We start from the raw sequence: 27809 nt of genomic DNA on the forward strand, positions 1-27809 counted from the left end.
TCCCAAATGCATTAATTAGAAAAAACAATAGGAATACACAAACTGAACTGGAAAATTGTAGTTTCTTTTTGGGTTCTTCAGGTTTTGTGTGACAGTCGGAAAAACTTTTACTGTTCTCTATTGCTTACTGTACACCGAGTGCACTGAAAAAACTGACATATTTAATTTTTTGAAATATCAATGTGTGCAATTATTTCCATAAGAAAAATATATTACATAAAAATACTTTTGTCTCACTTTTGGCAGTAATTTTGTGCTTGTCATATATTTTATATATTAAGACATTATGTACACATTTCAATGCTGCACTCTTACAGTGACAGTCAGATACACTTTAACTTTACATGATTTTACCACTTAAGTAAATGTACATTTTAGGTGCATTGACAAAAGTCCTGCACTGTCACTGTACTACTGTAAACTTCTCTCATTCTGTCTCTTTCTTTCTCTCTCTCTCTCTCTCTCTCTCTCTCTCTCTCTCTCTCTTCTCTTATTCTCACTCCTCTTTCTGTTTTTCTTGATCTTTTTTCTTTTTCTCTTTCTCTCAATCTCTCTCTCTGTGTCTTTCTCTCCTCTTTCTCCTTCTTTTTTCTATCATTCTTTTTTTCTCACTCCCATCTCCCTTTCTCTTTCCCTCTTTCTCTATCTCTTTTTCTGTCACCCTCTGTCCCTCTATCTCACTCTTTCTCTCTCCTTCCCTCTCTGTCTCTCTATCTATCTCTCGTTCTTTCTCTCTTCCTTGCACTCTCTTTCTTTCTCTTGCTCCCTTTCGCCCCCTACCACCTCTTTCTCTCTCTCTCTCCCTCCAGTGAGCAGGTAGCAGGGCAGGTGAGTGGGTGGAGCCTCTGGTCTCTCCTGAGGCAGGTAAACCAGCAAGGGGGGCGGGGTTACCTGAGCTGACAGTGTGTGTGAGTGTGTGTACACGGCAGCAACAGTGCTGCACCTGTTCCTCTTCTCAGCAAACTCTCTCTCTTTCTCACTCTCTCTCTTTCTCTCTCTCTCACTCCCCTATCAGAACAGAGGGATTGTAGGTCAATATGGATCCTAAAGAACCCGGCGGGAATGAGCGAGAGAATGAAAAAGAGGAGAAAAAAGAGAAAGAGAGAGGACTAAAGCGGAGAAACCGTCTGTTCCTCAGGTATCTGGAGAGGAGGAGAACCGACACCATCGTGGATGAAGATTCAGGTAAAGGAGACGTCAGCATCAACACACTGGTGAGGAGAAGCCAGTCCGATAAGACCGAATACAGCGCTAAACTTAAAGGTAAGTGCAGTCGCCACGGTAATGGCTCACCTTCGAACCACTGTCATTTATCAGAGACCAATAATGCTGTTTATGGAAAGGTTTTGTTCAAGTGAAGCTGATTAGAAATCACCTTTAAACATTATGTGAATCCACACTTTATATATCATAATAATAAATCAATTATTTGTATTGATTTAAAGTAGTTACTGAATAATCACCTTCGAATTCAGATGTCCATGAAGTTTAGGGGGTTAAATTACAGTCTCATATTCAGTCATATTAAACTGTACTACCCAGTAACAATGAAACTAATAAATAAGTAATGTAGCTAATAGCATAAGTGAGCAACTGAAGTGCCATAGTTTCTTTGGAGTTTAAAGGGTTAAATGCTGTGGTTAGCATAAACCTCTTGGCTTTTTCCTCATATCTGCTGCTGCTGCCGCACTGTAGTATTGAGTTTCTCTGAGTGTCATTGTCCTGTAACAAGCCTTCAGTGTAGATTCCACTGAAGTTTAGAGTTCAGAGTTTAGAGTGAGTGAGTGAAAGCTGGAGAGTTTGCAGATGCTAAGCACCTGTTGCGTTGTTACAGAGCTATTCCCACAGGGATGATGTCACACATGCAAAACAGAGTGGAGCAGAACTCCGTAAACAAGAGAGAGAGAGAGAGAGAGAGAGAGAGAGAGAAAGATAGCATGCTTTTATATTTATACTTTTATACTTATACTATAAGTAAATTTCTATTTCTGTAAGAATATGCAGGTATATATGTATATAATCATACACACACACGCATAAAACATATATGTATATATATATATATATATATGTGTGTGTGTGTGTGTGTGGGTGTGTGTGTGTTTGTGTTTATTTTTATGTGTTTGTTTTTGGTATTATCATATAACATCATATCATTATAGTACTAAGGATCCCTTTAATTGATTCAGCAACAGTTTTGATAACATTTCAAATTAGCCTAAGAGAAGAGACAGAGAGAAAGAGGCGAGACTTAAAGAGAGAGAGAGAGAGAGATACACAGAGAGAGAGACTCCACCGAACTACAGCAGCTCGCTGTATGAGGAAGTTTAGTGGAGTTAACGTTTAATGAATGTATGACTCTGTTTGCTGCAGCAGTTTTGCATATTCCACACTTGCAGCAAATGCATGTAGCGATGTTACATTGAACATACATATTATAATAATAATTATTATTAATTATAATAATAACATTTTAAACAGTGATTCTGAAAGTGCTGATCGGATGTGTTTGTGTGTGTATGATGTCATTGGTGACAGCTTCATCAGACAGGAAAACTAGTCCTGCCTCTTTCTCCATTACTGCTGACTGTGTGTGTAAGACCTATTGTCTCTCGCTGTACACCAAGGAAATCTGTGGCCCATTATGCAAGTGTGAGTGAGTGTGTATGTGTGTGTGTGAGAGAGAGAGAGAGAGAGAGAGAGAGAAAAAGGGAGAATGCAGACAGGCAGCAATTCCAGGTGAGTGTCAGTAATGAGGTCAGTCTGGCGCTGCAGGTTTGATTGGTTTAAAATATTTGCCATGAACACTTACTTTCAGGAAATTATCTGATGACGAATCGTTCTGTACCTGTAAACTAACAAAGAGGAGACTGTGTCTCATATTGTTAATGTGCTAAATGGCACACACACACACACACACACACACACACTCACACCCTACCTACCTTTGACCTTAACCTCAGTAACTAAAAGATCATCCTCTTTTACTTTTATAAGAAAAGCAGCAGGTTGTTTTTCTTGAAGAGGGAGCATTTTTTCTTGTGGAGGAATTATGGTTACTATCCTGTGCAAAGCTGTTTCTTGCTATGTGCTAAAACTGAACTATGAACTATAACACTGAAAATTTATTTCGCATTCATACATTATTTGCATATAAGTCACATGATTAGAGTGGAGAGGGCCTCAAGTAGGACGTTGGCTAGGGCCCCGAAAATGTCAAGAAATAACAAACACACTTGTCTCAGTGGGTAGTTTATTTGAAACCGTAGCAGTAATATATCATTTAGTCTGTAAATGTGTCCCTATTAGCCTCTACTAATATTTGATTTTGCTTTATTGCTCCAAGCAGTTATTGTCTGATTTTCTGACTTTTATTTTCTTGCTTTAACTCCATTCAGTTGAGCCATTCTTGAATCAGGCCCTTGATCAACCGTTCCATGTTCCACCCATAAAAGTATACTTTGTAGCCCACACCACAAGCTACTGTAGCATGATGAGATTTACCCACACTTCTCCATCATGCTGCCCCACATTATGATATTCAAGAACAGAGAGACAATATCAATCTACATCAGTGACATCAAGCTAATCAGTCAGTGATATGAAAAAATTATAAGCCAGATTTACTAAAAGAGATGCTAACAAGCGACAGTGTACAGACATTTTGCACTGGCAGGAGTGGTCAATTTGGTGAGTTATCTTCTAAGAACTTTCGTGACACAAACACAACTTCAAAATTAACATATGACCAGCACAATATAAACCCCTGTTTTACTCATCCTTTTATTATGGAAGTATATAGCACATGTAATTACTAAGATTAAGTCTGTTTTTTAGCCTTGGTAAGTCAGAATAGGTGCTTCAGGCTAATAATCTCCTTCCAGTATACAGTCTCCATACTGCACAATTCTCTGTAATGTTGCATTTTCACTTATTATCACATTGAGGATGCCTATATGACTATATTTGCACTTGTCTAAAAATTTGCACTCTTTGATAAACTGATTGAAGAATATGTGAGGCTGATTGCACCTTGCATCAACATCCATTTTTAATAATGGATCACGTTTGGATTTCACTTGACCACATGAAAAATACAACGTAAACACACACAACACACTGTAATTCGATTACGATCGGATCAATGAAACTACATTTGGAGGTGCAAGCAGTATGGGTGAGCAGACGTCTCGCCCTCCCTCACCCTCGGCAGTGGAGCCCCACAGGGTTGTGTTCCAAGCCCCTTGCTGTATTCGTTGTACACTAATGACAGTGTGGCCACTCCCAGCTCTACCACCATCGTCAAGTTTGCTGATGACCTTGTTGTGGTGGGTCTGATCTCTGAGAATGACAAGAAGGCCTACATGGAGAAGATTAAGCACCAGGAGAACCACCTCCTACTGAATGTCAGCAAGACAAAGCAGTTGATAATGGACTTTAGCAAGAAACAGCGAAGAAGCTACCACCCTTCAGGATTAACAGTGCCCCAGTGGAGCAAGCTGACAGTTTGCAGTACCTTGGTGTACTCATCATGCAGGACTTGTCATTGGTCCTGCCACATCAATACCCAGGTAAACAAGGTCCTTCAGGTTCTTTACCACCTTAGATGCTAGAACATTTACACCAGCACCATTGAGAGCACAGCTAGAGGGTGGTGCGATCACATGAGCACATCATTCAAATGGAGCTCCTTGACCTGCAGTCCATCTACAGCAAGCGATGCTGGACCAAAGCCAGGAAGGTAGTGAAAGATCTCAGCCAGCTCAACAATGGAGTCTTCTCTCTACTGTGATCAGGGAAACACTTACACTCCCTGAAGGCCAACACAGAGAGAATGAGAAGGGGCTTAGTCCCACAGGCCATTCAGGCCCTGACAACATCTTAGACTACTTACACATGCACACACATAACTGGACCACTGCACAACACCAAGCACCCTACATAAACATACATGCTGTTATATTTATAAATATTTATAACATTTATTAAGCCCTTCTTAATACATCACTAGTAGATCTGCTCCATAGTCTCTGGAGATCTTTGTCACAGATGCACGCTGTAGCTGTAAGACAATAAAAAAGAAACTACTCTCGATCTCCCTTAATAGTGCGACCTTTACACACATACAAAATACAGATCATTTTAAAAGGATAACACATTCTGAAAGTACGACCCCATTTCCAAAAAAGTTAGGGCGCTGTGAAAAAAGTAAATAAAAACTAAATGCAATGATGTGCAAATCATTTAAACCCTATATTTCATTGAAAATGCTTCAAAGACAACATATCAAATGTTGAAACTGAGAAATTTTATTGTTTTTTGAAAAATATATGCACATTTTGAATTTGATGCCAGCCACACGTTCCAAAAAAGTTGGGATGGGGGCAACAAAAGGCTGGTAAAGTTATGTAATGCTTAAAAAAACACTTGGTGGTTAATTGGCAACAGATCATTAACACGATTAGTTATAAAATGAGCGTCCAAGAGAGGCTGAGTCTTTCAGAAATAAAGATGGAGAGGGGTTCACCTATCTGGGAAAGACTGCACGATCAAATAGTGCAACAATTCAAAAATAAATTTTCTCAACATAAAATGGCAAAGAACTTTTGCTTTTCATCATCTACGGTACATAATAACATTTAAAAGATTTAGAGAATATGGAGAAATCTCTGTATGTAAGGGACAGGGCCAAAAAAACAGTATTTGCTGGCCATGATCTTTGGGCCTTCAGACAGCACTGCATTAAAATAGACATAATTCTGTAGTGGAAATCACTGGATGGGCTCAGAAAAACTTCTGAAAATGTAAACAGTTTGGCACTGCATCCACAAATGCTAATTAAAACTCTTAAACACAAAGAAGAAACCATATATAAACAGGACCCAGAAATGTTGCCACCTTCTCTGGGCCTGAGCTCATTTAAAATGGACTGAGACAAAGTGGAAAAGTGTCCTGTGGTCCGATGAATCAACATTTGAAATTCTTTTTGGAAATCATGGACACTGTGTCCTCCGGACTAAAGACCACTCAGCTTGTTATCAGCACACAATTCAAAAGACAGTATTCATGATGGTATAGGGGTGCATTAGTGCACATGGCATGGGTGACCTGCACATGTGTTAAGGCACCATTAATGCTGAATGATATATACATGTTTTGGCAACATATGCTGCCACCCAGACCACATCCTTTTCAGAGAAGGCCCTGCTTATATTAGCAAGACAATGTCAAACCACATTCTACACGTATTACAGCAGCATTGCTCCTTATTAAAAAAGTCTGGGTCCTAAACTGGCCTGCTTGCTGTCCAGACCTGTCAACACTGAAAACATTTGGCACATTATAAAATGAAAAATACGGCAAAGGAGACCCTGAATTGTTGAGCAGCTGAAATCCTATGTTAAGCGAAAATGGGAAAACAATTTACTTTCAAAACTACAGCAGTCGGTCTCCTCAGTCCCCAACGCTTACAGAGTGTTGTTAAAAGAGGAGGTGATGAAAGTGGTAAACATGCACACGTTTTTGGAACGTGTTGTTGGCATCAAATTCAAAATGGGCATATGTTTTTCAAAAAACAACAACATTTCTCAGTTTCAACATTTGATTTGTTGTCTTTGCACTATTTTGAAATATAGGGTTTTTATTTTTACTTTCATTTTGCACAGCGTCCCAACTTTTTTGGAAATGGGGTTGTAGTTTACCAGCATTCTGCAAATCTTGTCCAACTCCATATTTGTGGGAGGATCATGAATAGAATAATTGTCTGTAGTTAATTGTCCATCAGCTGGTGATGGTCTAACAAGTTGAACATGATGATTTATCTGAATGAGGAAGTGTCACTTCCTGATTAGAGTTCCTATTAAACCAGTCATTCAGGTCAGAGTGACTCACGCACATGATATGATCAATATTACAGCATCAGACAGCAGACTGGCTGCTAGTTTTGAACACTCCTTTTCACTTCTACATGTCTTACCCTCTTAATCCTGAACTGAACTACAGAACAGCTTCAGTGGGATGTTCAGAAACAGAATTGTCTTTGAATCAGCATTTTCAAAGATTTAGTTTTTTTTATTGTCGGCATGTTTTCTTCAGTCAGTATTGTCTCTCTGATAGCCAGCATGCATTATGCAAAAATACCGTACAGCTATCGGGAATACATACTGTGCTTATGAAATCCTGATAGCTAATCACAGATCTATAGGCTTACAAATAATAATTCCAGCTAGAATTAGCGGTGTAGCATTTACTTCAATTAGTTGTGGAACAAGACATGATTTTTTTTCAGAGATAGAAAGACTACTAAGTTACGTGTGAAGAGCAGCATATACCCAGGTGAGGAAAATATGAAAGGTGAAAGCTAGCTTCACCATTTCCCCAAAAAAGGGTGAATTCATGATGGCTTGATAAGGTCGGCACCCCACTCACTGTATGCCGTTGCTGGTGCAAAAGTACTCTGCTTAAACACCAGTGGGCCACCTGAAAAAAGCAGAGCAAAAAGCTGGTGGGCCGTCAGCATTGCCATCACTGGGCCAACAGTGACCCACTGTCCTCTTGGAATACACTTCAGAAAAGTTTTACATTTTCAGAAGTGGGTAAAAAGATGACTAGAGAGATCTGGAAGCTGAATTACTAGGATATCCACCAAAGGATATTGTGAAAAAAAACTTCTATTTTTATTTAACACAACGCAGATGCAAGTGAAAAAGGAGATGATCTGAGGTGTCTAGTTAGTAAAGTTGCTAACTTGGTATCTTGACTGTTTAGCTTGATTTCCTCCTCTGATGAGTCATTTCTTTTTGAGTAATCCACGCTCGCAACTGTAAGGATGATTTGAAGACAATTAGTTATACAACTGTAATAAGATATTCAGCATTAGCTATCTGACTTCTGTCTGCATAGCCCAAAGGCAAAATTTGGTATGCTAGCTAGTGAACAGAAACAGCCACCCAGGAGCCCATGTTATCCTTGAAAATTCTACCTTCAAAATACGTCATCAAAATTGGGGTTCTCAAAATTCAAACTGGGAAATATCACCTTCAGAGGCTACGGCTCCACTAGGAGGCTATTTGACATGTTTAGAACAGAAAAGCAGCAATGAGAATTTCTTTTATTTTGGACAGAGTGTCTCTAATTACACAATAAGGTAATTACATCAAATACATAGTAAAATACACACACACACACACACACACACACATCTTCTAAGCCGCTTATCCTTCTGGGTCGCGGGGGGGTGCTGGAGCCTATCCCAGCAGTCATTGGGCGGAAGGTAGGAAACACCCTGGAAAGGTTGCCAGTCCATCGCAGGGCCATATTAAAATAATACAACTAAATTAAATTAAGGGTCACTTCACCATGGAAACTTAATTTATTTGACCCGGCTCTGTTACTGCATGGCTAATGTACATTCAACAAACTTAACATAGGTCATCTGAAAATATGATGTGTCCAGTCTGTTGCTTTTCATTGAGTGTACTTGCAGAACAAGTTTTTGTGTTTGCTGACTTGTTGTGTTTGTTCTGTGTTATGGCTAAAGTGAGCAGAGAATACACATCAAAGCCCCTGTATTGTGTTTCAGACCCTAACCCTACCTGTAAGTACTAACAACAAGTATTGTGTAAGTGGTAAGCTACTGTATGTGTTAAAACTGTGGTTAAAGGAGAATGAGAGAATGCTGTTAAAGGAGAATGAGAGAATGAAAAAAAAACATTAATTATTTGAAAGAAGTTCCAAGATTCTCTACTTTTATCCTTTGCTCACATCACCTCCCACTGTGCCCTGAGCAGGACTGCTGCCTGTGGGACACTTTTTGGTAAAGCACAAGAGGGCCCTCATAATAGCTATATTTTCATCTCTTTTGTGTTTTTGTGAGTTGTCACAAGCCTCCTAAATACTTCTACTTGTTGTCAGTTTTATTCAAATGCGTATTGTCCCATTTTGCTAAACTCACCATACTTTTAAAAACAATTCGCCCTATCCCAGTGGCTAAATCTTGCAAATTTGACTAAAGGGTGTAGCTAAGTTCACATAATGGTGTATGTTTGTATGAACGTTGCACATACAGATCCACACCACTGCTAAGTTAACAGTCGAGAACATGTCTGCTGAGGAGACAGTTCATCCTTCAAAGGAGCTCAGTAACACTGAGATAAATAACTGACTCATCACACAGATTTATCAGTCTACTCATGCTTTAGCAGGAACGTCAGTGTTTATAAAGAATCTGTTTGTTGAATTCCATCTAACGAGTGTGTTTACCCACGCTGTGCACTGATTTTTAAACATAAAAACAAGCAATCTTCTAAAGATTGTATGATTTATTTATTGCGTAAATATTCTAAAGAAATTTCCTAAAATATTACAAGCAACTGTAACGTGTATACTGCATTTTCAAAATGTAATGCAGACTGAAGGCAAACACTTCATTTTTGTACTTTGAAGATGTATTCATGCGAACTTTACAGCGGCTTTGCACATGGCTCAGCCAATCAGATTTTAGAAACAGAATTATTTGTTTATAACAGCAGTTTAAAGTACAATGTTAAGCAGTGTACAACAGGTCCATTACTCAAGTAAGATCAGGTTAGTGGTGGTCCTATGGTGGTCCCTTTCTACTGATGGGCAGAAGAAACAGGGCTAATAAATTGTGTAGCAACATAAACTGGCAACTTAGGGTAAAGTTTGTGATACCTTTTGTGTTTCTATCTTGTATTTATTTGTGTAGTATTTGTACTCTATAGTGTCCATTTGCATAAGCACCAATTGCACTAAAACAATTTTTTTACATGCAAGTGTACTCAGCCAGTAATCTGATGTAAATATTCTCAGTGTCAGCACAGCGCAGTTAAGTCAGTGAGAAACTCCCTCTGCTCTTTGTCATTCCTAGCAGCTCTCACCAACCCCCTCGTGTCAATTTTCGGCTGCAGTAATGCGATCCTGTGGATTCAGGCTGGTTCCCATTAGGCCCCTTTCAGAGCCCACAGCAGGGAGACGTGTGTGTATCCCCTTTCATGGGAAATACACATACACTGTAAGGCCCAGCAGCAGGCAGGTGTACCGGCACAGCTTTAAAGCGATAGTTCAGCAATATTTCAAATGTACTCATTTTACCTCTTTGCCAAATGTAGCTGCTCAGCCAATATATATTTTTGTTTCTTTAGTTTCGCACTGGAGCTGTGAGGCTAATGTGGCGTGCAAGTAATGGAAGCTTATTATTATGCTATTAAGCATGGTGCAAACTGCACTTGCCTCAAACCATGTTGAGTTGTAAAGTAATCGCAAATACACTTGCTTATGTGGTTTCTGACACTCTATGGCACAGGTACTCAATCCTGGTCCTAGAGATCTACCACCCTGAAGAGCCTGGATCCAACACACCTGACTCTAATGTTTAGATGCCCCTGAAGACCTTCATTACCTGGGTCCAGTGTGTTAAATTAGGGTGAGCTAAAGTCTGCAGGGTGATAGATCTCCAGGAGCAAGACTGAGCACTCTGCTGTTATCTATAAACTTGGAAAAAAGTACAGACAAAATATAGTAGATGGCTGCTACTAGTGTTTCAGCTATGCTAATGTACTGTTTTTATGTACTATATTTATTGACAACAGTAAGTCATACAGTGTCAGAAACCATGAGCAAGTCAGGATCTAAGCATCAGAGTGGTTGGGTATGAGCTTCCAACACTTGTTAGCTACGTTAGCCTTATAGATCTAGTGTAAAACTTGAGAGGCTTCAGACACCAAAGATGTCCTGGCTGATCAATTACATTTGTGGGGGGAGAACAATGTAAGATAGTGGGTTATTATAGGTCTGAGTTTTGTTATACATAACTGCTTTTTGTGACATCATAAAAGCAATGAATTCATGAAAGTCAGGCTGTTTTTGCAGCTTGGATTCCATATATTACCTGGGGAGTGAACAATATGTTTAAAAATTTATCTTTACAGTACCCCAGGGGTGCCCAATCTTGGTCCTGGAGATCTACCACCCTGTAGATTTCAGATCCAACACAGCTAACCCTGATATTCAAATGCCCCTGAAGCCCTTCTTGTCTGGATCAGGTGCGTTAGACAAAGATTGGAGCTAAACTCTGTAGAGTGGTAGATCTCCAGGAGCAGGAGTGGGTACCATTGCACAACACCATACCATTTAAAATAGCTCCACAATATAGGCCCTTGAAGATGTGCTTCTTTACTTTTGACTTGCAGTGTAGCTGCACTCAGGAATAGTAATATATGTTGAGCAGAGCTCTATATTAGCAGATTTCATTACGCTGATAGTCAGGCTGATTTGTTTCATCCCTTAAAGAATCTCCGCCTTTCTGCTTTTGTTAGTCAGGGTATAAATCTTATCCCAAAGTCACAATAAATCACACAGTCTGCTTTTAAAACATGAGAGCTCACAAGAGCAGAGCAAATGTTCAGCAGATGAAGACTACCTGATTTGAATGTGCTGAGTCAGAATATTTGAGGGCAGAAACTGAATGTAATTTACTATGAACAACATTTCTGCCCTCTCAGCAACAGAAAACCGTCCAAGCATGTAGTTGTTGTGGGTATAAGAGCAGGAACAGTCAAATGTGCTTTTGCAGCTGTACACAAGTTATTTGTGCAGTTCTGAATTCTACTAAACATTATTTAACTGGCCAGTGTATTTGCTCAGAAAAATGCTAGCATTAGAAACATTAAAACAATAAATTGTAAATTTATGCCTGTCATTGTGGTATCTTAAACTAACATACTCTACTGATTTTTCAACATTACTGCATAATTCAGTGGTCAAGATCTAAACAAAAGTCATCCAGAGTGGTTTGATGTGAAATGGTAGAGAAACCTCAGATTTCTTTATAGTGGTGACAGTAACCAGTAGTCACAATGTCTACAATGTAAATATAGCCATTTTTTTACTATCCAAAACCTTCAGTAAACCTATGTTTTTGTATGTAATGTTGATAACGGCAAACTAGCAGTAAATCCAATAGAATGTTTTGTTTGGGGCTATTTTGCCTTACCCTGCAAGTAACAGTCCACCATAAATGGATACTAAAAAAATACATTTCAGGCCAAAGTCTTCTCTCAGAACTATTGTAGAACAATGTTTCAGGCAAAAGGCAGCACATTCATAAGCATTTCTTGCTATGAATTTCTGTGAGAAAACTTTTGGAGGCATTAAACCCTTCAGATATGTGAACATTTCATCATGAATGGACTAACAGAAAAGATCCAGAGTTACTTGTAACAAATGTTGTTACATTAACATACATAATTTTTTTTTTCTACTGTAAACTTACCAATTCTTAGATATAAGTTTTGTTCCAACAGTGATAATCTTTTGGTTAGGTGCTTCCCCAAACCAGAACAGTTGTAGAAAACTCCCAGAAGGTGGAACCTTACATCACACCTGACTGTGTGTGTGTGTGTGTGTGTGTGTGTGTGTGTGTGTGTGTGTGTGTGTGTGCGTGTCATGGGGAAGCGCAGTAGTTCCCTGTTCATGCAAAGTGCAGTGGCTGCAGACAGATTAGTGCCTCAGAGCCAAAACAAAAAGTTCCAATAAGAGGAGAGTCAACTGGCAGTCGGTGTTACTCCATCCTTTAAAGTGATAGCTACAGGTAGTGAATCTATTTATTGCTGCATCCAAAACTACATGTTACTATACTGAATAGTACGTCAAAATGGTGCACCACTATCTATCTATCTATCTATCTATCTATCTATCTATCTATCTATCTATCTATCTATCTATCAATCAGTCTATCAGTCTATCTGTCTATCTATCTCTAATAATTCCTGTTGGTTCCTCAGAGAAAATGGCTCCACATGATCTGTTGTCGCCCACCTCCCCTTCCCTGGACCCCGAGGAGATCCGCCAGCGCAAGATGGTGAAAAGGTCAAAGGTCATAGATGAGCTGGTGAGGACAGAGGGGGATTACCTGACTGATCTGGAGCTCTGTATTAGAGAGGTGCTGCAGCCGCTCCGCAACACACAGGTACAACATGCAAACCACAAACAGGGACTATATAAAATATTATTATTATTTTTTTATTACTATTATTATTGTTGTTTTTATTAATAATAATAATAATAGTAATACTGTTATGTCACTCTTAAGCGCAGAGTCAGCATAGAAGTGAGCTCAGTCCTATAACAGCATGAAGGAAAACAGGTGTGTGTGTGTGTGTGTGTGTGTGTGTGTGTGTGTGTAGGTGGTGGATGTGGAGCGCCTGTTTACCAATATGGAAAGTGTGTGTGCTGTGTCTGGAGAGCTGCTGCACAGGCTGCAGGAGGCCACTTCAGAACCTGATCCAGAAACACAGCTGATAGGTAACACACACACACACACACACACACAAACACAGTCTGAAAGAAAGTCTGATTCAGCAATTCTCATTTCCCAACAAACAAAAATAATGCTGTTGGTTCTCTAATGTTGAAGAATGAACTACAAAACCAGATAAACAGTAAAATAGGGAAGACACTGTAAAGCCCACCTGGCTGAATTTGAGTGTGTCAGTGTTTGGTGAGTTGGGTGTATACTGGACTGCAAGGATTAAACTCTCAATCTTCTACAGAGCCGTCAGCCTCGCTCTCTCAACAAACCCACTGAGCTTCTGTCCCGCGGGCATAGTTTGCACTTTTTCAGTTTTGTCCCACAGATTGTTCAGTTTTGTGATCTTCAGTTTGTGTGTGAAATTTGTAAACAGTGCTGGTCTACTCACTGCCCAGCTGTCATAACCCAGATGATTGTAATTTAATTGTAGCATGGGCTAACTGATAAAAATCCATAGTACAACTAACATGAAGTAGATCTATACATTTAGCAGTAGGATAAATGTCGGTTTTATCAACATTTCCAAAGTTATGCTACACACCGTTTCCACGGTTACACGTTTATATTGTTATGCTGCACCTGTTTCCATGTTTTTGTTAAGAGTTTTGCTGCCTGTCTTGGCCAGGATCCTCCTGTAAAAGAAATCGCAGTGAGATTTTTTCATGGTTAAATAAAGGTAAATAAAATTTAAGTTATGCTACACCCGTTCCTATGAATACACTACACCCCACTACACTCAGTTCTGCACAACTTCTGCAGGTTTCTAGAAGGCCCCTGTTCATTTGAGATCGAGTGCAGGCGCGAGAAAGAGCAGTAGAAGGGGAGGTCATGGGTGCGAAATTTCGTCATAAGAAGAAGGAGTTTCATGAGTGGTCTTTCCTCAAATTTCAGTTATTCCATAAATCCATTCTATCAACAGTAATGTGAGACTAAAAACCCAGAGGTTTTTGCTTAAATGTTGCTCTTTGATGTCTCAGGAAACCTCATGTTGATTCTCCTTAAATTTCCTCAGGAGAACTAGCATTAGACCAATGAGACATGAGTTATAAGAGAGATACAGAAGAAGATAAACATGGACATTAATATCCTGGCAAATCTGAGGACAGTGTGTGACTTTACTGAGATCTCTACTAAAACTCAAAAGGAGACACGTGAGATCACTGGGCTCAGGAGAAATATCTCTGTAGCAGAAGACTTTAGCAAATTCTTTTTCCATGTGATCTCATTGTTGTCTAGGGGAAACTACAGCAAGATTAAAGAGATTTCTTTTTTTTATTTTTCTTTCCTATGGGAACAACTAACACAGGATGTGAATATATAACATAGGCTAGCTGCCTAACTTCATATAGTTGTCTTCTGAAGCCCAAACTATGCCCTCTTTTCCATCCATAGGGGAGGTTTTTATTCAGGCCAAAGCAGCTGTGGAGGAGGTCTATAAGATCTACTGTTACCACCATGATGAAGCTAGCGCACTGCTAAAGACTTATGAGAAACAGGAGGAAATACAGCAGCATTTCAAGACCTGCATATCTGCACTAAAGTAAGCCCATCTATAATATTATGATGATATCACATCAGCATCAGCAGACAAATGCTTAAAAATGTATTGGCATCAGACAAGTGTTTTATAAATATTCATATCACTATTGGCAGATATGTACAAAATATCAGATATCAGCACCAGATCACAATATTGGTACATCCCTGAACACTGCATGCCTCCAATCTATTAAAGTGACAGTTTGGTTGCACAATGTTGCTTTGTTAAAGAGTAGGTGATCTTTTGTAAGCTTATTTTTTTGGAAAAAAAACGTGCACGTATGTGGGCAGGTTGTGAGGTAGACAGGCAGGTAGGCCATCCAATCATTATCTGTATCATCAAAGCTGTATAGTGTAAGATGTTTTTGTTAAAACTGAGAGAAGTAGCATTTCTAAGTCAGGTGAAAAAAACACAGTTAAGTATGGTGTCCGTGTGCAGGCGCAGGTTGCTCTGTAAAGCCTGAGTATAGTAATTTATAGGGGGTTGGGAATTTTGCTGGAAATTTGATTTTAGGGGGTTGTGTTGGAGTGGGAGGTCACTTTGGTTATAGTTCGCTGGTCTAGACAAAAGCCCAGGGCTAAATTTAGTTCCCAGTCTAGCCCTGTCAGAAGACATGTCCTTCACCAAGTTGTGACCGAGTTCTCTTTGAATACTTTTTCAACACACTCACAACAATCAGATTCATCCACTTGAGGAAGGGGTCTGAAACACAAATAATGTTTTTAGGCACCATGCGTGCAATCACACATAATTTTGCTTTGTTTCTGACATCCATAAAAATGGACAAAAGATTACTGCTACTGTTTAGCGATGTGACAAACTTGTCCATCTTTATTGTTAACAGTATGTCATATAGTGTCAGAAACCACATAAGCAAGTTGATTTAAGATTACTAAAGAAACAACTCCGTTTGATGCAAGTGTGATGATTTTGTCATGCTGTTTGCACAATGTCAATTGGTGGGAAGCAAATAAAAGAAACAAATAAACAAGACACTAAACATGTCTTGCCTGATAAGCTATGTTTGGAGTAAAGGGGAAATATTGTTTCAGTGCTATTGTAAAAGTGATATACTAAACCTGTGAAATTTTTAAAATAATAATTTGTCATCTTTCTTCTTACAGGCAGATTTATGAAAAACAGTAAGTACACCTTTTCTGACGTATGAAACAGTTTAAATGTTTGTGTGTGATCAGGAGTAATGTGGGTATTTAGGGCTTGTGTGTGTGTGTTCGGCAGAGGGAAGCCCAATCTGCTGGACATGGGGTCATTAATCATTAAGCCTGTCCAGCGTGTGATGAAATACCCACTCCTATTGGCTGAACTGTGGCAGGCCACACCCACTGACCACCCTGACCACCGCCCCCTGCAGGAGGCGCTGACTGCAGCAAAGATCATTAACATTAATATCAATGAGTTCAAGCGGCGGAAAGACATCGGTGAGATCATCCTCCATAACACAACCCATAACGCTGATTTGATTTTAATTTGATACTAAGTAATATGAAAGCTTGTGTATACTACTGCTGATACTGATACAAGGTTTTTGTGCACAAGAAAAAAGGAATAATTTCTATATTTGACACCCACATATATATATCAAGCCTTTTGGGGACAACAAAAAGATATCAAATGATAAAATGATAATTAATATGCTGTAATTATTTATTTACAATAAATTCTTAATAAATTATCTACCTTGAGATTATGCCAGTACTTCTCAAATAATGCTATACAGATTTCTTAATCAATTTAGAATCATGTACATCTCTGTCCATCATTCTGCAAACATCAAACATGTCTTCATGTTGTACAGCGTCATACTAAATATTGGACACCAATAAATTTGAGGAGTAACATTACATTTCTGTTTATTTTATTATTTAAACACATCGGGGAAAAACATATGTACAACAACTGTTACACAGGTCAAATTTTATGTATTTTTCCAATATGTTAAATTCACTAAATAAAAAGATATTTTTCTAAGCCGCTTGTCCTTCTGGGTCATGGGGGGAAGTGGAGCCTATCTCAGCTATCATTGGGCAGAAGGCAGGATATACCCTGGACAGGCTGCTAGTCCATCACAGGGTAGACACACAGACATATACATTTACACACACCTAGGGGCAATTTAGCATGTCCAATTGGCCAGCTGTATGTCTTTGGACTGTGGGAGGAAACCGACACAGACACAGGGGAGAACATGCAAACTCCACATAGAAAGGACTCTGGTCGCCCAGCCAGGGAACCGAACCCCGGCCCTTCTTGCTGTAAGGCAACAGCCAGTACCTGTAACAAAGTTGGTTTTATTTAAGTCAAACAGTGTCTCCTATCTTTTTAATTGTAGCACATAAATATAAGGGAAAACTGTGTAAATTTGATTTTTGGCTGAACTTCCAGTCTATAATCAGATAATATGAAGAACATTGTGTTTTGTTTATGTTTACAGTGTTGAAGTACAAGAGGAGTGATGATGAAGGTACCCTGAAGGGCAAGTTGAACAAGTTCAGCATTCACTCTCTCAGGAAAAAATCTGACCGTATCACCGGCTACTTCAAAATCCTCACTGGAGTGGAGCCGCAGGTATTACACACCCTGCAGCCGTGCAAGTCTTATTTTCATTCCCAGCATTTGTTTGAGGATTTACACTCCTTGGCCATATTATTAGAAACCCCACCCTTTAAGCTCCACCTGGCTGGTGTACAGTTAAAGACTGTAGCCCATCTGTTGACACACAGTTTGTGTTAGCCATCCTCTAGCCCTTCATCAGTCTTCAGTTTCTGACCACAAAGTCACTCTTGGCTGGATATTTTTGGGTGGTGGACCACTTTCACCATAGAGTGGACATACAAGGCAGGGGTTTCTGATAAAGTCAACTAATCAACTGCATGAATCATAAAAAAGACAGATTTAGACAAATTAAAGAGGACCTGTAAACAACAACCAGTGTATAGTAACTGCATAAAATGTATAGTAACGGGTAGTTAATTGCAGCCTAGTGTGCCACTGTCTTATTCATTCATTTTCCTGATTTTACTTTGTTCTTTCTTACATAATTTGTAATCATAATACTTCATAGCCTTTTTAAAATGTGGTACTGTTGTTTTGCTAGTACATTTTGTCAGTTCATTTTGTTGCTCTCTCTCTCAGGTGCGTGATGAGGTGTTTGATAAAGAAGAGAAGCAGTTCCGCAACCTGGAGAAAGCCATTAGACAGCTGGTGAAGAACATCAGCCTCTTACAGCTATATGCACAGGTACACTGTTAGAGAATCAGAGAATTTGCTCTTCATTCCAAACCCTGCATAGATTCAATTTAGTATATTATGCTATCATTTTAATATCCTATTTTAAAGCGATCAAATTTACACAGTTTCTACCCTTAGTCCAAATGCAGTCAATCAGCCAAGACATGTTAATGGCTAATCTAGTTAACAAGTAATGGAAGCTTGTAGCTCACCAATTAGCATGGTGCTAACTGCATGCCTAAATCATCACACATGTGCTTCAAACCGTGTGGAGTTGTTAAGTAATTATAAATAGACTTGCATGTGTGGATTCTGACACTATATGACACACTGCAATCTACAAAACATGGTACCAAAAGTACACCACATAGCCAAAAACAATAACAACCATCTTGAAGCATGAAACTTTGTCCATACTTGTGTCTATGTTTGTAGATTACAGTACATCATACAGTGTCAAAAACACATAAACAAGTCTACTTTACATCTAAACACAGCTTGAGGCAATTGTGTTTCAAAGTTTGCACAGTGGTAATGTATGCTTTCATTAGTAGCCAAACTATTGCTTTAAATACAGCTAGTAGTTAATGTGAACATTGCTAAAAACATTGGATGTTTTTTCCTTGTGTTATAGGAGATGATATCCGTTGCAGTCCGGAATGTGGAAGACTTGGATGCCATTGTGAAGGATCCTGATAAAATAGACACCAATGGCTATCAGCACAGGAGGAATGGCCACGACCCTTATAAACAATTGGTGAGAGGTCTGATAGCTACAATAGAAAGGAGAAAAATCATAACAATGATAATAATAATAATAATAATACTAATAATAATAATAATAATAATAATAAGCTGATGCAGGAGAACTTTATATCAGTCATGCCTTGACTTTATCCTTTAACTGCACCTTTATTTTACGTTTTACAAGCAACACCTGTGTCTTGTTTTAGAACAGGTAGACGAAAAACACACTGTTATAAATATGATAATGGTTAATTTTCAGTATGTATAAACCCCCAAACTTCAGATATTATTGTCTTCAAGGGAACTGAAATCTCTTTTGGAGGAACTTAGCTCTTCTTGGATCCCAGTAACTTAAACTTTTGGTAGCTTTTGTAGGAAAATATCTTGACAGTGAGACCAAGGGATGATCTCCCCCCCGCAGAATCATCCAGCCAATGTGGTCGTCCTGTTATGGAATCAATGAGTGCGAGTTCACCCACACTGCTAGTTCACCATATGCATTTAACTGGCTGTGAAACAGAGTGTTGTAAAACTGATGGACAACAAACGAACCAAACAAGATGAAGAATTAAGAATCTCTGAAAGAACAAAACACACAGAATGTGCATTGGATTAAATGCTTTTACAGTGTAACGAGAATGCAAAGTACTATAAGTGTTTTCTTCTTACAAGGATAGTCAATAAAGAGTATCAAGTATTCGCTATTAAAACAAGATTTAGGATTAAGGTTTAAGGGCTTGAAGTAATTGTAACAGCAATTGTATCGCATTACTACCCACCTCTGATGTTAACATATTCCTCTCTGGTCTCCTGCAGAGTGATCGTCTCGAGAGGCTGGTGTTGGCCCCTCTCTCTGCACTGCAAGCCATGTTCTCCGCTCCTCAGAAGCTTATCCAGAAGCGCTATGATAAACTGCTGGACTGCTGCAGCTGCCCTGAGGAAGCGTCCTCCTGCAGTGAGGAGCAGCTCCAGGCCCAGAGAGACTACCAGGCCTTGAACGCCCAGCTTGGGGAGGAGCTACAGTGCTTTAACAGGGCAGCCAGCACCATCCTCACCAACAGCCTGCTGTGTATGGTGGGGTTGTTGAGGGGGCTGATGGAGGCGGCTAGACCACGAGTTCAACAGCTGCCTGTAAGTGTAGGAATGATGAAATAAAAGGATCAGCTAGGTTTAGAATAGGTCAGTATGAATGTAATCAAGTGTACACAATTTTCCTCTTTATTTTTAAATAATATTTTTGCTATTATGTTAAAACACTATGGCAATATGACTATTACTTAAGAACTCCACACGGTTTGAGGTGGGTGTGTGATGATTTAAACATTTAACTTGATCTATGCTAATTGATGGGGTGCAAACTTTTACTACTTGTTGGCTATTTTAGCCTCGTAGCTCCAGTATAAAACTGAAGAAGCAAACTTCAGACTAAACATGTTTTGGCTAGTCAACTGCATTTCAATTAAAAAGGGGAAAATTAGTATATTTGATTTTTCTCAAAGCTATTACTTTAAGATGCAGTGTCAGTAGACCCTGTCTGCACATAGTGCAACCTATAATATAGATAACAATGGAAATCTAGTCTAGTCCTTCTGTTAATTGCTATCATGATTTTGCTGTTGCTGGAAAAAGAAGCAATATGCAAATAAGCCTTCTAACCAATCAGAAGGTTTAATGTACTGTGTGTTTTGAGCATATCCAGATAAGTTTCTGTGGGTGTTTTGATGAATCAAAGTATTCATGTAATAAAACAAACAGAAACTTCAACTGTGCCACACCAAAGGGTCACCAATATATTTTTAACACATTAAAAGGCTAACCACAATTGCAATATCTAACAATGTAACTGCAGTAAGGTATTTTGTCCACATTGTGGTGCCCTACTGTTGCCGTGTTTTACGTTTTGTCTTTCTGCTGTGTCCAGGCTCCCCTGTCAAACATCAGTGAGGTCCAGAACAGCATTATGGAGGAGATCAATAACCTGGCCTTTGTCAGAGACAACTCTCAGAAGCTAATGGAACGCAAAGTCAGCTTTGAGAAAAGAGAAAGGAAGAACCTGGTAAGAGACAAGAAGTATACTGGACTTGAGCTTAAACATGATACAAAAAAACTTAGAAAAAAATTAGCACTTGCTCTTTAAATGGCTTGATTCAGTCTGAGTGGTGTGTTTGTGTTTAGCCTTATTGTGGAAAACTGAATTTTGCACTCAGAAACTTTTACAAATGACCACCCATTCAGCCTACAGCAGTGAAGAACTGCCTGTTCATTCTACAGCAGTGTAGCCACGCCCATTCATGTTACAGCAGTGTAGCCCAGCCCATTCCTCCTACATTGGCGTAGCCCCACCTACTGATCCTTCAGATGTTTAACCCTGCTTATTCATCCTGCAGCAGTATAGCCCCACCTATTCATCCCGCAGCATTTTAGCTCCGCCTATTAATCCTGCAGCAGTTTAGCCACGCCAATTCACCCTGTCCATTCTCGTTTAAGTAATTCTAGGTGTTGTTACTGCAGACAGCATATAGCATAGTTATTGAAGTGAAAGATGTAGGAAAAGAGTTAAATGGTGTGCTGTTCCTGGCTGTCAGGGAGCAAATGGGTCACTGCAGCCTTTCAGAGAATCCACACATCTGAAAGAAGTGGCTGGAGTTTATTGTTCTCCATGTCCCTGACAATTGTAGCCACGAGTTAAAGGGGAATTCCACCGATTTTTCAAAATTTCTGCATAACTCAGTGGTTGTAAGTCATTCAGAGTGGTTTGATGTGAAATGATTCGTGTAGAGAAACTTTTCTTTGATTATATAGTGATTTTATTTACTATCCAAAACCACAAGTGAACCTGTCACAAGTTTTATATGTAATGTTGATAATGAAAAAATAGTGGTAAGTCTGAAAAAAGAAGTTTGGGGACTATTTTCACTCACAACACCCTGCATGTACGTCTCTGACATAAATAGATAAAAAAAAAACATTTCAGGTCAAAATCTTCTCAAAACTATCTCAAAACAGTTTCTTATGCATCAGACAGGCATCTGTGAGGGAACTGATGCATTGAACTCTTCTATGCTGGTTCCTATTACCAATACTGTAAACAATTTGACTCTGTATGTGGAGCATTTCACATCAAACCACTCTTAATGACTTCGTTTACATTTTAATGACTGAATTTTGCAACGGTTTTGTAAAAATCAGCGGAATTCCCCTTTACCAGTTCCACATTTCAGCCTGGACTGCTTTTTGAGCAAGGCACAATACAGGGCAGCCAATCAAACTAGAGCTCGCTTACATATATCATTATATGCATGAAAGTATATTAATGACAAAGTAACAGAAACAGCTTGTTTAATTCTAAGAGATACAGAGAGTTTGGAAAACGGTCATGTAAAAAAGAATTCCAACACAACCACACAAACATTATAAGTACCCAGTCTTATCTGAAAAGTCCCAGCGTGGCTGCAGGATTTCATTCCAATCAAGCAGGGGGACTTCTGATTTTTCTAGCTGTACTTGTCTCAGTGAAACAACTGATCGTGTGAGCTCCTTCCATGGCTTGCATGAGATTGATCCTACTCCTGTTAAGTGGACTTCGGTTGAAAGGATTAAAATGCAAGAAATATATAAAATATAAGCCCTTAAAATGCCTTAATTTAATCTGATTTCCCTTAGGTATGCAAACAAGATGCAGAGTGAGGTCAAATAGACAGGAATACCCCTCCAAACACACACACACACACACCCCTTAGCACCTTCCTCTGTTTAATTGATCCAATTAAAACCTAATTAAAGATATTGAGGAATCTTCCTGAGCTCATACACATGCAACACACATCACAACTTAGCAGGTCCCCCCCACAGGGTCTCCAGTTTAAGCTGGACCTCTGGGGGGCTCGTTAGTAACTCCCTTCCTCACCTTGAATGTCGGTGTAACACTTCATTATCCCACCAGTATCATCCCCCCAGGAATTCTGAGATTACTTAACAACTCAGTATGATTTGAAGGTGAGACGATTTATGCTAAATGACTTCCATTAAGTCTTCATTACATTAGCCTAATAGCTCCAGTGCTAAAATTAAAGAAGCAAACTTCAGACACCAAACATATTTCGGCTGATCAGCTACATTTGGGGTAAGGGGGGAAATTCATTATTGTGCCAAACCGTTGCTTTAACAAGCCGACCAAGTCTGGTTTTAATTACTACATACAATTTTCTCTGCTCTCATGGTCTGTGCTGCGTATACAGGCTCCAGAGGTCCAGCGACAGACAGAGGCCCACAGGGCACGGCTTCTGGCGCAGTACCCACAAGATCGCCTCTACCAGCTGAAGAGAAACTGTAATGCCTGCCAAGATCAGGACATTTCCCTGCTGGAGGGGGAGCTGGTGGCCCTGCTGGAGGACTACGACCCACTGGGCAGCACTAGCCGCTGGCTAGTGGACACTGGAGGTAAGTGTGTGTGTGTGTTTTTTTCCCACACATTTCCATGACAAAAGGGTCTTGACCGTGTGGGAAAATCTGAGAAAAACACAAGTGACCTGTGTTGTCAGTACCAGCATTTTGTGACGTTTCCTCCCTCAAGATATCTAAACCTGATGCTAAGGAAAAGTCTCTCTGCAATGACAAGTTTCTCACTGTTTTTTACTCACTGGCTGCGTAATTGGCCAACCACCCAAAATCCACAAGTGGCTCTGTGTTCAGAAACTGACCACTGATGAAGGGGCTAGAGGATGGCTAACACAAACTGATCAACAGATGAGCTACAGTCTGTAATGGTACACTAGCAGTAGCGTATGTGAAGAAGTTTGTTTTGTATGTGTGATATCTAAGCCCCGAAGAAAGGGGCTGAATTTTGGTACTGCTTTTAGCCTTTTTAGACAGTTCACACTGTTAATCTAACAAACTGCAGCATTTTCACTTCAGTTACACAGCTCAGTGCCCTTTAGCGTTTTTTTTTAAAGTAGTGACATTTTAAGATTGTCCATGCGAGCAGCTCCAGCACACAAAGCAGCTATTCACCTCCCTCTGCTCCTATATTACAGCCCTTCTCCTCTTTCATTCTTTATACTCCATCTCACAGACTCTCTTTGTGTGTGCAGGTATGCAGGGCTACGTGTACTCCACCTTCCTGAAGGCGTATAACCCCCAGCGAGATGTTAGCGAGCGTCCTGATGATTTTGATAATCTGAGCCTGTTTGTGTCAGGCAGCAGAAGCAGCAGCCTGTACAGCTTCAACCAGCAGGGGGAACCAGAAAGCACACAGGAGCAGCTGGACATTGCTGAAGAGCAACATGTAAGACAGCTAATTGCTAGTAAAGTCCTTATAGGAAAGTGTTCAGAGCCGGTTTATGAGGAGTCTGGCCTCTTCCTATTTCCCCTGTTATATTAAAAACATGACAGCAAAAAGCCAGAGGACACCCGCAAGCAAGTCCTTAATGAATGGGGGTGAATGGAGCTACACGGATAAAAACAAAATGTTAAAATAGTTTCTAATCACTTGCCCAGAACTTTCATTTAACTTTTGTAAGTAGAAGGATGTATTTCACTAAAAAAGAAAAGTTACCTGTATGTTCCCTTTTTCTACAGCAAACGAGTTCTGGGCAGCAGGATGCTGACATTACTGCTACTAAGTGCTGATTGGCTGGTGAGCGGAGCAGCTCTTTGGCTGTTTGCGCTCACTGACATCATAGACGTACATGTGGCGCCGTTTTAAACTCTTATGACTCGAGTTTAAAAGCGCTCAAAAATATAATAGTGGTGTTAAAATATTTTATGCTGTTCTGTGTTCAGGAAATAAATATATTCTTTTATATTAAAATCTTAAACATTTATGAGCTATAAGTCTACTCAAATGCTCCCTGCAATTACCCACAAGCTACCTACCTACCCGTCATGATCATGAAAAATAATGATTAAAAAAAATGATTAATTGGCATAAAAATAATTCTAACTAAATATTTAATTCTCTTTATTTGTTAACTGTTTGCAGCTATAAAAGTAGCTGATTAGCTATCTTGCTTCTTATCATTACTGTGACAAATTCTGTTATTGTGATAAACAATATGTTTTTGTGAGCACATTTGTGGATATTGTCCATACTTAAAGAACCATGACCAACTGCATGTTTCATTACAGACCATAATTAATCCTGTTTAAATTCATTTAGTGCTGCACTGTATGCAAAACATTGTATTAAAATCATTGTTTTTGAAGTCTACTCGAATGCTCCATCTTAACCCATTCATTTTGGACTCGCTCTGGAGCGCACTATAGCGTTTCAGAAATCCGGAAGACATTACAGAGTGGTAATGTTCACTTGGTGGCCATCTTTTCAATGCCGCCAACAAGCTTTGCAAAGCAGCCATACAAGACCAGACTTCTATCTCTTTGAATGGGGAGGGAAAAATACTCAAAACTGAAGGTCAAATTACCATTTGAAATACATATTTGAACTCACTGATAAAATCTAACAAAAATCTCATAAATAGTTTGCAGCGTTTGGCTTAGTAAAACACAAAAAAGGTATTTTTTGGGGTTGTTCTGGCTACTGCTATTGCTACTACTTGTTTTGGCTGTCTCCACCAGAGGGTTTGGGTGTGGGATTTTGGGCATGGGGGGCTTTCCCCATTTGCAGCATAACCAGCAAGATTGGCTCATTTTCTTGAAGGGAAGGACTTTCTCCGCAAACAGACACCATGTTGAGCATTACAAGCTTTCCCGTTCATATTTCAACCAGTGACCGGACTCCTCCTTTATAACTTCTCTATAGCACACAGAAATAGACATGCAGAAGTTAACAATAAGATGTCAGCATTTTTATGTCATGGTTTTCAAATATCTCCACCCTGAGGAGCATTTTTTAGAAACTTGCACATTGTCTCCCGTCCGCCGTGTAAATGACTAAGAATTATAGCAAGGTTGTCAAGCTCAACCACTAAAAGGACTATATTAAAAAATCTCAACAAATTTGTAGGCCAGCTGGGTTTTGGACTAGACACCTGGTATTGAACTAGAACTAGACACCTGGTATTTTTTTGTTTTGTTTTGTTGTTGTGGTGCAGTCCCATGTATCGTTGTTGAGGAGGAAAAGGGAGCACACATTATCTTGCAGTGCATGCAGGGAACTGTGGGAAAATATTAATAAAAAATGAAAATAATATTTCAATAGGATTGTGCCACAGGCCTGACTTGGCCCACAGGCCTTGTGTTTGACACATGGGGATTATAGGATGTGCAAGGCAGGCACTAAGGTTAATGTAAGCTAAAAAGTAATAGAAGCTTATTTCCCACAAATTAGCATGGTGTTAACAGCGTGTCTAAATCATAACACACTTGCCTCAAACCATGTGGAGTTGTTAAGCAATCTAAAACAGACACGTGGTTTCTGACACTGCATGACACACTGTTATCAATAAACAAAAGTACACCATATTGCATAAGCCTGAATTCTCTATGTACTTTAGTCCATGTTTATACATAACAATGTTATACAATCACAGACGCCACATAAGCAAGTCTACTTGAGACACCAATTTCCATCAGTCTTAAACAGTCCACACTGCCACCTGCTGGTGGTTTTACATTACATTAATTGCTTAAGTTTAAATTGCTAAAACTAATTTGCTGTTTCTCTTAGGCTGTGGCTCACTCACTGGCTACAGTATTTTACTGATCTGTGTTTGGATTTATTATGTGAACTCTTGTAAAAAAGGTAATGGTTATAAATGACAAATAATCATCTCAACGCTGACATTTTTTCATGGTTAAATATTTTTTTGTGATGGAGAACCTACTGAATATGATTCTTTACAGAATCTTTTAAAGTGATTCTACATAGCACCAAGAAGGGTTCCACTATTGTTCCTTTATGATTCTAAAATATGGTTCTATATTCCAACTGAACACTTGCATGGTTGTGTGCATGGATGATGATTCTTCACCATGAAGGAAAACATTTTTTTAAAAAAAAATGATTCTTTGTAGCACCAAGGATCGTGCTGTTGCTCCACCATGGTTCTACACTCTATTCCATTTGAATGCTTACATGGTTCTATACATGATGAAATGTTTTTTCCTCCATGGAGAACCTTTTGTATATGGTTCTTTACAGAATCTTTTTTAAATAGTTTAAATAGTTAGCACCAAGAAGGATTGCACTTTGTATCTATAACATAGTTTTATATTGTATTCCATTTGAATGCTTAGATGGATCTTCTCTATGAAGAAAAATCTGTTGTATATATTTCTTTAAAATTATTCTGCAGAGCCCCCAAAAGGGTTCTGCTGTCATCATGTGATAGAACCTTTTTTGCCAAGAGTGTAGTTGTTATTGTGTTTGTTGCATCTGTACAGTATGAAAGTCTCTATAAAAGCAAGTGTATTATTATTATTAGTAGTAGTAGTATTAACCATGACTCTCTTTTGTCTCAGTTCTATGCAGTGTATGCATTCCAGGCGCGCTGTGAGCAGGAGCTGACCCTGCAGGAGTACCAGCCTGTCCGAATCCTGCAGTTCTCTGACCTCGGGGGTAATAAAGACTGGTGGCTGGCTGAAGCCAATGGTCAGCGAGGCTACGTCCCAGCTAATTACCTTGGCAAGATGTCCTATGCCTGAAGAAAGACACCAAAGCACCTCTGACCTTTATTTTTCCATCAACACTTCTGTTTTTAAACACAGATTATGCTTTAATGAAGGCCAAAACTTGCACTAAGAGATGACCACTCTTAGCACTTTGTATTTCTACCTACAGTGTTTCATTTTCTACACTGATGAAGGGTATAATAATATGTGAAGTCGCCAGAGAACTTATAGATTATATATAGATATATATATTGTCACAGCATATGAAGAAAATTTATTGAGACTGTAATAATTTTATAAAATTAGAAGTGAAAGCTGTAACTTAATTGTCTGCTTCCTGATGAATAAATATATTGTAAGACAAACTGCATT

At 39.2% G+C, this 27809-nt stretch overlaps 1 protein-coding gene across 1 annotated transcript; it reads left to right on the forward strand.

Moving 5' to 3' along the window:
* The first annotated feature begins 890 nt into the window (after nt 1-890).
* arhgef38 (Rho guanine nucleotide exchange factor (GEF) 38) lies at nt 891-27802 on the forward strand. The gene is made up of 14 exons (XM_036574788.1): nt 891-1263; nt 12804-12988; nt 13206-13323; nt 14723-14870; nt 15995-16012; nt 16110-16309; nt 17323-17456; nt 18024-18128; nt 18754-18876; nt 19683-19997; nt 20788-20922; nt 23105-23306; nt 23957-24150; nt 27288-27802. The coding sequence occupies exons 1-14, from the start codon at nt 1038-1040 to the stop codon at nt 27468-27470; spliced, it is 2286 nt and encodes a 761-aa protein (XP_036430681.1). The 5' UTR covers nt 891-1037; the 3' UTR covers nt 27471-27802.
* Nucleotides 27803-27809: the final 7 nt, after the last annotated feature.

The sequence above is a fragment of the Colossoma macropomum genome, unplaced genomic scaffold (assembly GCF_904425465.1).
Source record: "Colossoma macropomum unplaced genomic scaffold, Colossoma_macropomum, whole genome shotgun sequence".
Lineage (NCBI taxonomy): Eukaryota > Metazoa > Chordata > Actinopteri > Characiformes > Serrasalmidae > Colossoma > Colossoma macropomum.